This window comes from Ailuropoda melanoleuca, chromosome 2 (genome assembly GCF_002007445.2).
Source record: "Ailuropoda melanoleuca isolate Jingjing chromosome 2, ASM200744v2, whole genome shotgun sequence".
Classification (NCBI taxonomy): domain Eukaryota; kingdom Metazoa; phylum Chordata; class Mammalia; order Carnivora; family Ursidae; genus Ailuropoda; species Ailuropoda melanoleuca.
In genome coordinates, this window is record NC_048219.1 from 17,420,656 (window position 1) to 17,433,294 (window position 12,639).

The following is a 12,639-nucleotide window of genomic DNA, read 5'->3' on the forward strand; positions in this document are numbered from 1 at the left end:
GGCTAATAATGTTATCTCTCCCTTGGAAATTCTGCCTAAAGGTATCTGTACTCCAAATTATGGACCTCTTGGATATTGGTTCAGTGAGTGGGTAAATGAAAAGAGACATCATAACAAAGCTGTTTCTTGATTTTTAAAAAATTGGCTTCCTGGGCCAGAGAATTGGTTGACTTTTTTTTTTTTTTAAGATTTTATTTATTTATTTGACAGAAACAGCCAGCGAGAGAGGGAACACAAGTGGGGGGAGTGGGAGAGGAAGAAGCAGGCTCCCAGCGGAGAAGCCTGATGCGGGGCTCAATCCCAGGACTCCGGGATCACGCCCTGAGCTGAAGGCAGACGCTTAACAACTGAGCCACCCAGGTGCCCCTGGGTTGACTATTTTAATTAGGACTAGATTCAACTGTTTATAGTAGAAATTGCCGAAACAGTAGTGGTTAAACAAAATAGAAATTTATTTCACTTATGACAAAAAACTCTAAATATAGTCTAGGTCTGATGTAGCACTCGTGTCAGGAACCCAGATTCCTTCTCTCTGTTTCTCTAACATCAAGAGGTATCTTCCTACTTCATAGTCCAAAACAGCTGCCCAGGTTCCAGTCACCCATACATACTAAGCATAAGGGTGAAAGAAAAGGGCATCATGTTGGAGACAGTTTTGAAATTTGCACCACTGTTTCCAGATACATCCCACTGGCCAAAACTTGGCCACTTGGTCATAGCTAGCTGCAAGGGAGGGCAGAGAGTGCAATCTGTCCCTCAGTATCTGTTTGGAAATACTGTAGTGATATCAGTCCACCAGGTCGTATGGTTGTCAGCCCCTCAAATGTAGAAGCAGAAAATGCAGAGACGTCCTGTTGACATGGGAAAAGAAGGAGGCTCCGAGCACTGACAAACTGGATGAAGTGAAAGATGAGCTGTATTGAATTCCAGTTCAGTATCCTAGAAATACTGATTAGGCCCCTTAAGCAGAATCTGAGTGTGGGGCAAAAGTAAGCTAAGAATCATCATCCTAGCCTGTTTCTCCAATTCCACTGAGCTTCACTTCCACTCTCCTTCATTAAGGACTCTAATAATCACAACGTTCATTGGATATCTTTATTGAGAGTATCTTTTTCCAATCTGTGGCTTGTCTTTTTACTTTATTATGGTGTCTTTTGATGAACAAGATTTTAATGTTTCAGTGCCGTATTAGTGCTTTTCGTGTCTTATTTAAGATATATTTTCTTACTTCAAGACACCTTGCTTATCAATTTTTTTTGGAGTTGTTTCACGTTAGAATTTATAGTTTACCTCCTTTCTTTTAGCAGCTGCAAAGGATTACATTGTAAAGATACACCGTTGTTTAACCAGGCCTGTATATGTGTGTGTGTGTGTGTATACACACACACACACACACACACACTCTTAAGTTATTTCCTATCTTCTCCTACTATAAACACTATAATAATATATAAAGTAGAAGATAAAAGTTGCTCTCATATACACACCTAGTAATCAACCCCAAAATAACCATTGATAAGAAGTTGATAAGGTTCGTCAATATGTTTTTATGGCTATATCAATATATATTTACATATAAAACAAATAGGTATGTAGTGGGGTGTATGTAATTAGACACAAAAAAATCCTCTGTGACATGCTTGTTCAAGTCAAGTTTTATCAGGTGCATATTTTCATATTAGTATATCACTAGCTGGATAATATAGTATTTCATTGTATGGGTATAATATTCATCACTTAACTGTCCCTTCTCAATAGGCATATACAACAATAGATACAGACACATAAATGTACACAGTCTATGTACATTGATACTGCAAATCTTTTTCTGATTTTCTCCCTCTTTTTCTTAGGCCTAGACATTTTGGGATAGGAGATGTGCACATTTAAAATACACCTGGATCCAGATTGCCCTGCAGAAATATACCTTTAGACTCTAGGAACCCCAAAGCAAAGGTCTTTTATACTTATTGTTATTATCATCATAATAATTTGAGTTAACTCAAATTATTTTCCAGAAAAGTACATAAACATGTATGTTCTTCCTAACACTAGTATTATAATTCTTTTTTTAAAAAAAGATTTATTTTAGAATGAGAGCGAGTGGGGGAGGGGCAGAGGGAGAGGGAGAGAAGCAGGCTCCCCACTGAGTAGGGAGGGAGACACAGGGATCAATCTCAGGACCCTGGAATCATGATCTGAGCCGAAGGCAGATGCTCAACTGAGCCACCCAGACACCCCAATTCGGTATTGTTTTAAATTGCACTATTCAATAAGCTGGGAAGCTGAATATCTGTTGTTTATTGGTAATTCGTACTTCCTCTAAAAATTGCTTATATTCACTGTCCATTTTTAATGAGGATTTTAATCCTTTAAAATGTTCTTAAAAGCCAGTTTATTGCATGTCTTTTAATTTCCTCTATGATGGATTTTCCCACCATATTAAATAATACATGCTCATTGAAAAATACATTAAAACATAAGAAAGAAAATACTTCTGTTAAAAATTTTTTCAACTATTGGTTCTCTGGGTTATTGCTTCTCTGTTCTATTTTCTTTTTCTGGAAACTGTTGCATGTATTTCTATTATATATACTTCCTGTATCTCCTAATTTTTCTCATTATTTTATTCTCATCATTTTCTTTCAATACTGAGAAAATTTTTGTGCTTTTCTTCAACTACTTCAACCCCATCCTTAGGCAACAGTCCAAAAGTCACTTCATTAATATAACAAAAGACACCATTATCACTTAGGAGATTTGAAGAGTTTTAGGAGCTCTGAGCTAGAAATGGGGATGAAGAGGAAATATGTATTTCTTATTATAAGTTACAATATTGCAAAACAAAAACCTGTGCTTTCATAGAATATATACAATGAGAGAAAGAAAGGAAAAGGAATAAGAGAAATCAAGGATGGCTCCTAAATTTTTGCTTGAGTAATGAGGTGGTGATGGTGTATTTATTGAACTAGAAGTGCTAGATTGGGGGATGGGAGTAGGCAGGAATTAATCAGTTTGGACATGTGAAGTTGGAGGTGACTTTTAGATATTTAAGGGGAGATTTCAGGTAGGTGTAAGGAATTAAGGGTCTGCTCCTCAGGGGAGAGGTGAAAGCTGGAGATAAAGATTTTTCAGTCATCATCACGTAAATGGTATTTAAAGTCATGAGACCAAATGAGATCATTTAGAGGAAAATTTCAGAAAGAAAAGTCCCAAGGTCAAACCCTTGAGTATTCAAACATTTGGAGGTGGAACAGAGGAAGAGTTTTAGTAAAGGAAATACAGAGGTAGTCTTAGTGAAATGGGAGAAACTAGCTTTTTTGAGATGTTCTAGAAACCAAAATAAGAAAGTGTTTTAATTATGTTGAATGCTGTTGAGGTCAAATATAATGAGGACAGAATTGGAATTTCATTGGTAACTTTACAAGATCAGTTTCAAGAGAGCAGAGTCAAGAAGCCATTCGAGTGGACTGCAGAGAGAATTGGAGGTGAGAGAAAACATAGGCAGCAAGAAGAAACAACTCTTAAGAAAAATTTTTCTATGAAGGAAAGTTAGGAAATGGTGCAATTGCTCAAGTGGGCTACAGATCAAGAATGAATTTTTTTCTTTTTTTTTTTTTTACGTAGACTCCATACCCACCCAGTGTGGAGCCCAACACCGGGCTTGAACTCATGACCCTGAGATCAAGACCTGAGCTGAGATTAAGAGTCGGACACTTAACTGACTGAGCCACCCAGGCGCCCCAAGAAAAGATGTTTTAACTTTTAAAATTTTTAAAAAATATTTTACTTATTTATGAGAGAGAGAGAAAGAGCACGCGTGAGTGCGCTCGAGCGCGCGCGCGCGCACACACACACACACACACACACACACACACACACACACACGTGGGGGGGAGGGGCAGAGGGAGAGGGAGAAGCAGACACACCACTGAGCAGGGGCCTAATGTGAGGCTTGATCCCAGGACCCTGAGGTCATGACTGGAGCCAAAGGCAGACACTTAACCGACTAAGCCAGCCAGGTGCCCCAAAAGGATGTTTTTAAAAGATGAGATATAAAAATATGTTTTTATGACATTGAAAATGCCAGTAAAGCCAATGGCTACTAATATCAAGTGGGCACTTATTGCTACTGAGGAATAGTACTATATTTCCTTAATCCATTCACTCTCCGACATTCCTAAATAACTCTCATTAGAATCTCAGATGCCATTGGCTATAAAATACATAAATATTTCGCATACTCTAAAAAAGAAAAAAAATGCTGCCGGTTAAACTATGGCATGCCAACATTTGTAAGAAAGCAATTTCGCAGATGTTGAAATATGAAAAGTGTATTAGAATCAATGTAATACTGTATTTCTGTTCTCACCTCAAACCTCCAATACCTTCTCCCTATCTACATTTTCAGCTTCCTATTTCACTGAGAAAATGGAAGCACTCAGAAAAGGACATCCTGATTCTCCCACCACCAAATCTGTATGCCTATCTGCCTCTGTAGCTATAAATTCTGGCTCCCTTTTTATTTCAATAGATTAATGGTCCATACGCACAACTGATCCTTCCAATGTGTACTGGATTCCATCCCTTTTCTCAAGGACTTTCTTCCTGCAACTGTCCCATGTCTCCCATATTGTCATTTTCCCCTTCTCCGGTATCATTTTAATTAGCATACATACTATAATTTCTTCTAGCTTAAAAAAAAAATCTGGACCCCAAATCCATATGCAATGACAGCTTTCTTTTTCTACTCATCTTTAAAAAACCAAACTTCTTAAAAGTACTGTCTATATTTGCTTTCTACACTTCCTCTCTTCCCATTCTTTCATCCCACTCTTATCAGATTCTTATCAGATTTAATCAAACTTCTACTACCACACAAAACCGGCACGTTTTAACAGCTTCCACAATCCAATGGTCAATTCTTAGTTATTATCTTACTTATCACTAGCATTTAACACAGTGGATCACTCTCCACCTCTCGAAACATTTTCTTCCCTTGATGTCGCAGATCCAAACTCTTCTACTTTTAAGTCTGTCTCACACATTATCGCTTCTTCGTCTTCTTTCTTGGGTCCTCTTCATCTCCGTTGTAGGGACTGAAGCTGGCGCATTGCTAGAAGAAACTAAACTAAGGGTAGATTATTATCTTACACCGCTGATTTAGATTTTCCAGTTCTTAAAAATTCTGATGTCTTTTATATTTTTTAACGAAAATGATATATACACCTCCCTTTTATAAATGGGCTCCGCTCTCAAGGAAGCCTCAGAGAAACCAACCCAGGAATCTCTCCGCAAAGAGGCGGATGCTTCTGACGCCTTCCGGGAACGAGGTCCACAGGCCTTATAGGAAATGTAGTTCCCTATGAATGGCCTGCACCGCGGAGGGACCTGGGAACCTGGGAGTCAGTTACTCCCGCACACGCGCAGTGGGGCGGTAGCCGGTATTCCGTAATCTCCCAACCTGCCGCGAGGGAGGTGAGAGCCGAGTCTCTAGGAGAGCTCTGTAACCTGATCTCTTAGAAGCAAATTTGGGAGCGTGACGGGAAAAGGCAGGTATGACTCTGGAGAGCCTGGGGACGTAAGGGATGGGCGGGGAGAAAGACAGGGACCAGTTTATTGGCTTACCCAACCGAAGATAAAACTTCACAATCCCCACGTGCGGTGATTCGGTGTTTGGGCGTGTGAGTCCTGTCCAATTCTGGAGTAGTTCAGAGAGAGCAAGAGAAGGGTCTGACTACCACTTAGTGGGTTCCCAGATTCCGGGTGGGGCTGGGGCTGGCTCAGTTTGCATTGGTGCTCTTGTAGGTAGAGATGACTGTGTAGGAATATGTGCATCAAGCTGTACCTTTCCTGGTTACAAGAACATCATTGGCCCTGCCAGAGCCTGCAAAAGGTAATATTAAAAGGGATCTAGGAAGAAAGCATTTCTAGAGAAACTGCTATGTTCTCTTCTTAGTGTATTTTCACAACAATAATCTGAAGTAAGTCTTCTCTCCATTTTGCATATGAATTAACTGAAGCTGAGAGAGAGGTTATTTGCTTTAGACTGACAGCTTACTAAGGGGAAGAGCTGAGATTCAAACCCAGATGATTTTTCACCAAATTTTCTTCCTTCTCTTTCTCCTCCTCCTCATCCTCCTCTTCTTCTTTTGAGTATAGTTGACACACAATGTTACATTAGTTTCAGATGGACAGCTTAGTGATTTGACAAGTTTATACATTATGCTATGTTCACCACAAGTGTAGTTACCATCTGTACCCCTATGTGCCTATTACAGTATCATTGTATTCCTTATGCTGTGCTCCAGATTTTATTCTTTTTTTGCAAGATAGCATCCTGTGAAGAAAGCAGAGTTGGGTTTATTCTCCTTCTGAAATACTTGAGCAATGAATGCTAAGTAAATTTCGATTCGTAGTCTTCTTTTTAAGAAAGGGCCTCTGCTGAATCTGCAGATCATCCAGTGAGGACTGTGTAAATAAAGCTGTGAGTCCCTTTTGCATATTTTAGCCTTTCTAAAAGGCAAAGCTTGTTGGAATTTTAAAAAACCGATACTAGGCTCGTAGGAAATGGTGAATTTCCGGGGGCGGGGGGAGAGAGAGAGATTGATTTAGAGTTTAAACTGAAGGTGCTCCAGCTTTAAAAAAAAATTCCTGGGTCCAGCCTGCTAGAGAAAACCTAACCTAATTTGAGCTCTCTTATCACAGCTTCAGAGCACAGAGTTCCAGAGATACCGAGTTTCAGAGACCAAGCTTTTAGTTAGTCTTTTAATTCATTTATTATTATTTTCTTAGGATAGATTTTGGGAGAAAAAAATGTCACTGGTTCAAAGATTAACAACTTGCTGTTAGATCAGCAGGACAGAAATGTATAGCATACTTACCCAACCTTCATATATTCATAACAGAACCACCGGTAGAGTTTGGTGCTTATAAAATATGGACTTTTCTGACGTCTCCTAGAATCATCGTTCTCCCACTAGGTGACATTTACTGAAGCTGCAGTGTGAGTCCTTCTTTTCTGATAGTGCTTCTTTTCTTTTCTACATTGCTTCCTGGTTTTTCATGCCTTTCTATTCTTTTTTCCCATTTTTACATTCATAGATCTCTGTGTAAGAGCTGCAGAAAATGATCAACTTCCAGGTAATGTATCCATTTATTCATCATTTAAATATCTCAAAAATCTATATAAAAAGGAAATGTATAGATAGGGAAAATGCGGATTGAATAGATCAAGTCCAAAAGGAAATTTAGAAAATTGATAAGTTGATATCCAGGTCACAGGGTCTGCACTTAGTTGGAATAAATTTGAGCTGCATGTGTGTACCTAGTCTTTATAGCAATCATAGAAAATGGATAGCCAACCAGTTAAAATATTGGTATTATCTGTGAGGATGAAGCAAAATAATTCCTCAGATGAGTGGAGATATTCCTGATTCAATTCTCTGAAAAAAAAATCTTATAATGGGTTTTCATAGAGATAGTGCTAGAAATAACATTCACAGCAACAACCCTGTGATAAATATAACACATTTCCTATGACTTTCTTAAAGTGTTTCCCAGAGGAAGGAGAGAAAGAGTGCCAATAAGCAGCACTATATGAACTCAATTTGTAAGTTCAGGTACATAGCCTTTCTAATATTCTTCTGGAACCATAAGTAAACCTTGTACCTTTTTCCAGATTCTCCTGGTATTCTTGAGCATTTTCTCTTCCGTGTGAATTTTAGAATCAGTTGTCAGGCTCTATAATGGAGTATATTATGTGTTTTAATTGTGATTGAAGTATACTTTTACATTGATTTGTAGAGAATTCATAACTTTTCAATAATGTAATCTCCGTTCAGTTGTCAGGCTCTATAATGGAGTATATTATGTGTTTTAATTGTGATTGAAGTATACTTTTACATTGATTTGTAGAGAATTCATAACTTTTCAATAATGTAATCTCCGTTCAGTTGTCAGGCTCTATAATGGAGTATATTATGTGTTTTAATTGTGATTGAAGTATACTTTTACATTGATTTGTAGAGAATTCATAACTTTTCAATAATGTAATCTCCGTTCAGTTGTCAGGCTCTATAATGGAGTATATTATGTGTTTTAATTGTGATTGAAGTATACTTTTACATTGATTTGTAGAGAATTCATAACTTTTCAATAATGTAATCTCCGTTCAGTTGTCAGGCTCTATAATGGAGTATATTATGTGTTTTAATTGTGATTGAAGTATACTTTTACATTGATTTGTAGAGAATTCATAACTTTTCAATAATGTAATCTCCGTTCAGTTGTCAGGCTCTATAATGGAGTATATTATGTGTTTTAATTGTGATTGAAGTATACTTTTACATTGATTTGTAGAGAATTCATAACTTTTCAATAATGTATTCTCTGTTCAATTTTTCTTATAGGTCCTTCTTTACATTTTTATAGGTTTAGTATTATAATTCTTGTACTTTCTTGTAATGTTAATTCTTTTTTTTTTTTAAAGATTTTATTTATTTATTTGACAGAGAGAGAGACAGCCAGCGAGAGAGGGAACACAAGCAGGGGGAGTGGGAGAGGAAGAAGCAGGCTCATAGCAGAAGAGCCTGATGTGGGGCTCGATCCCAGAACGCTGGGATCACGCCCTGAGCAGAAGGCAGACGCTTAACCGCTGTGCCACCCAGGCGCCCCTTGTAATGTTAATTCTTACATATGGTTTAGGTTGCTGTTGAGAATGGGATGGATCTTTTTCCATTATATTTTCTAATTGGCTATTTTGGTGTATCGGAAAATATGCATTTATCTATTTGACTTTATGTCAACTTACAGGACTTTTATTAAGTCCAAGAATTTTTTAATTGGTTCTTAGATTTTTTTTAGGTAGACAGTCATATATGCTTCAAATGGAGTGTTGTTCCTTACTGCTCAATGTGTATGTCTTCAGTTTTTTTTCTTGCCTTATTGAAATGGACAGGACTTCTAGGAACTATAATTTTCAATGTAATTACTAGCCAATATCTTTTTTGTTCCAATTTTAATGGGAATGTTTCCAGTGTTTCATTATTTTCTCTTGTATTTTGGTAGATGGTTGGGTGGTTTTTTGTTTTGTTTTGTTTTTTGTTGTTTTTAATCAAGTTAAATTTTTTTAGCTTGTTAAGATTTTCATAAATTGGAAACTTTTTTCCATATATGTTTTTTAAAATACCTGTTGATAAAATAATATATTTTGTCTTCTTTAATACAGCAATTTAGAGAATTTCTAGTACATTTCTTAATACTGAAATACCTATGCATTCATGGGACAAACCCTAGCTAGTCTCCTAACTTTTTAAAGGGCCAGATAGTAAATATTTTAGGCTTGAAGGCCATATAGCCTCTGTGGCAACTACTCAACTCTGACTTTGCAGCTGAAGTAAATGAATGGGTATAAATGTTCCAGTAACATTTTATTTACAAAAGCAGCAGGCCAGTGTATGGGTTGTAGTTTGCTGACTCCTGTTCTCTATGGTCTTAACTATCTCTTTGTGATAGACATGTAACTACATGTCTTTTTAATTTCAGCTTAAGTTAGTTAAAGATTTTGGCTGTATGGTTGAGAGGATATATTTTATCATGTAAAAAAGAGTCCTTATTTTCTATTTTATTATGGTCACATGAGTCTGACATGTTAACCTTATAGCCCTTCTAAGTTATATATTTACTTTGTTGGTCTATTAGATTGTAATATCTCTGAGACCAGTAATACCTTTATTCTTTTTTGTATCACTAGTACAGTGTCTGGTAGGTCCTTATTAAACATTTTAAGAGTGAATTAAGGAAGGACATAGAAGCATATTTTAAATAATTTTATTGAGACATAATTCAAATATTACAGATTGACCCATTTAAAGTATATACAACTTTGTGGTTTTTAGTCTAGTCATTAAAACCATCTCCACTATCTAACTTTAGAATATTTTCATTACCTCAAAAGAAACCCTGTTTTAGCAGTCATTCCCTGTTCCTCCCATCTCCCAGCCCTAATTTGTTTTCTGTTTCTATGGATTTGCATTTTCTGAACATTTAATGTAACTAGGACAGTACAATATGTGATTTTTTTTGACTAGCTGCTTTTACCTCGCACAGTGTTTTCAAGGGTCATCGATGTTACATGTATGCCAAGCAATATTGCGTTATATGGATATACTTCATTTTGTTTATCCATCTGTTCATCAGCTGATGGATACTCATATTGTTTTCACTTTGATGAATACTTCTTTGTGAACATTTGTGTATAGGTTTTTATGTGGGCATATATTTTCAGTTTTCTTGAGTATATACTTAGGAAAGCTACCAAACTCATTCTATGAGGCCAGTATTACCTTGATCCCCAAACCAGGCAAAGACCCCATCAAAAAGGAGAATTACAGACCAATTTCCCTAATGAATATGCAGGCCAAAATTCTCAACAAGATCCTTGCTAATAGAATCCAACAGTACATTAAAAGGATTATCCATCATGACCAAGTGGGATTCATCCCTGGGATGCAAGCATGGTTCAACACTCGCAAATCAATCAATGTGATACATCATATCAACAAGAAAAGACTCAGGAACCATATGATCCTCTCAATTGATGCAGAAAAAGCATTTGACAAAATACAGCATCCTTTCCTGATTAAAACCCTTCAGAGTGTAGGAATAGAGGGTACATTTCTCAATCTCATAAAAGCCATCTATGAAAAGCCTACTGCAAGCATTATTCTCAATGGGGAAAAGCTGGAAGCCTTTCCCTTAAGATCAGGAACACGACAAGGATGCCCACTCTCGCCACTATTATTCAACATAGTACTAGAAGTCCTTGCAACAGCAATCAGAAGACAAAAAGGGATCAAAGGTATCCAAATCGGCAAAGAAGAAGTCAAACTGTCTCTCTTTGCAGATGACATGATACTCTATATGGAAAACCCAAAGGAATCCACTCCCAAACTATTAGAAGTTATAGAACAATTCAGTAAGGTGGCAGGATACAAAATCAATGCCCAGAAATCAGTTGCATTTCTATACACGAATAACGAGACTGAAGAAAGAGAAATTAGGGAATCCATCCCATTTACAATAACACCAAAAACCATACGTTACCTTGGAATTAACTTAACCAGAGACGTAAAGGACCTATATCCTAGAAACTATAGATCACTTTTGAAAGATATTGAGGAAGACATAAAAAGATGGAAAAATATTCCATGCTCATGGATTGGAAGAATTAACATAGTTAAAATGTCCATACTACCCAGAGCAATCTACACTTTCAATGCTATCCCGATCAAAATACCGAGGACATTTTTCAAAGAACTGGAACAAATAGTCCTTAAATTTGTATGGAACCAGAAAAGGCCCCGAATCTCCAAGGAACTGTTGAAAAGGAAAAACAAAGCTGGGGGCATCACAATGCCGGATTTCGAGCTGTACTACAAAGCTGTGATCACAAAGACAGCATGGTACTGGCACAAAAACAGACACATCGACCAATGGAACAGAATAGAGAACCCAGAAATGGACCCTCGGCTCTTTGGGCAACTAATCTTTGATAAAGCAGGAAAAAACATCCGGTGGAAAAAAGACAGTCTCTTCAATAAATGGTGCTGGGAAAATTGGACAGCTACATGCAAAAGAATGAAACTTGACCACTCTCTCACACCATACACAAAAATAAACTCCAAATGGATGAAAGACCTCAATGTGAGACAGGAATCCATCAAAATTCTAGAGGAGAACATAGGCAACAACTTCTATGACATCGGCCAGAGCAACCTTTTTCACGACACATCTCCAAAGGCAAGAGAAATAAAAGATAAAATGAACTTATGGGACTTTATCAGGATAAAGAGCTTCTGCACAGCCAAGGAAACAGTCAAAAAAACTAAGAGACAGCCCACGGAATGGGAGAATATATTTGCAAAGGACACCACAGATAAAGGACTGGTATCCAAGATCTACAAAGAACTTCTCAAACTCAATACACGAGAAACAAATAAACAAATCATAAAATGGGCAGAAGATATGAACAGACACTTTTCCAATGAAGACATACAAATGGCTAACAGACACATGAAAAAATGTTCAAAATCATTAGCCATCAGGGAAATTCAAATCAAAACCACACTGAGATACCACCTTACGCCAGTTAGAATGGCAAAGATAGACAAGGCAAGAAACAACAATTGTTGGAGAGGATGTGGAGAAAGGGGATCCCTCCTACATTGTTGGTGGGAATGCAAGTTGGTACAGCCACTCTGGAAAACAGTGTGGAGGTCCCTTAAAAAGTTAAAAATTGAACTACCCTATGACCCAGCCATTGCACTACTGGGTGTTTACCCCAAAGATACAGACGTAGTAAAGAGAAGGGCCATATGCACCCCAATGTTCATAGCTGCATTGTCCACAATAGCCAAATCATGGAAGGAGCCGAGATGCCCTTCAACAGATGACTGGATTAAGAAGCTGTGGTCCATATATACAATGGAATATTACTCAGCTATCAGAAAGAACGAATTCTCAACATTTGCTGCAACATGGACGGCACTGGAGGAGATAATGCTAAGTGAAATAAGTCAAGCAGAGAAAGACAATTATCATATGATTTCTCTCATCTATGGAACATAAGAACTAGGA

General features: G+C 37.4%; 1 protein-coding gene across 8 annotated transcripts in view; it reads left to right on the forward strand.

Annotated features, from left to right (window-relative positions):
- Nucleotides 1-12,639, forward strand: part of ZNF684 (zinc finger protein 684) — a 31,194-nt gene that overhangs the window by 6,693 nt on the left and 11,862 nt on the right. For 2 of the 8 annotated variants that reach the window (XM_019793791.2, XM_034650120.1), the window contains exons 1-3: nt 3,964-5,556; nt 6,909-7,006; nt 7,105-7,143. In XM_019793791.2, the coding sequence (XP_019649350.1) occupies nt 7,129-7,143 (15 nt within the window). In that variant the 5' untranslated portion in view covers nt 3,964-5,556; nt 6,909-7,006; nt 7,105-7,128. Of the gene's footprint in view, nt 1-3,963; nt 5,557-5,808; nt 5,897-6,908; nt 7,007-7,104; nt 7,144-12,639 lie in introns of those variants that run through there. The other 6 variants (XM_019793787.2, XM_002931035.4, XM_019793789.2 and 3 more) reach the window with 5 other exon arrangements.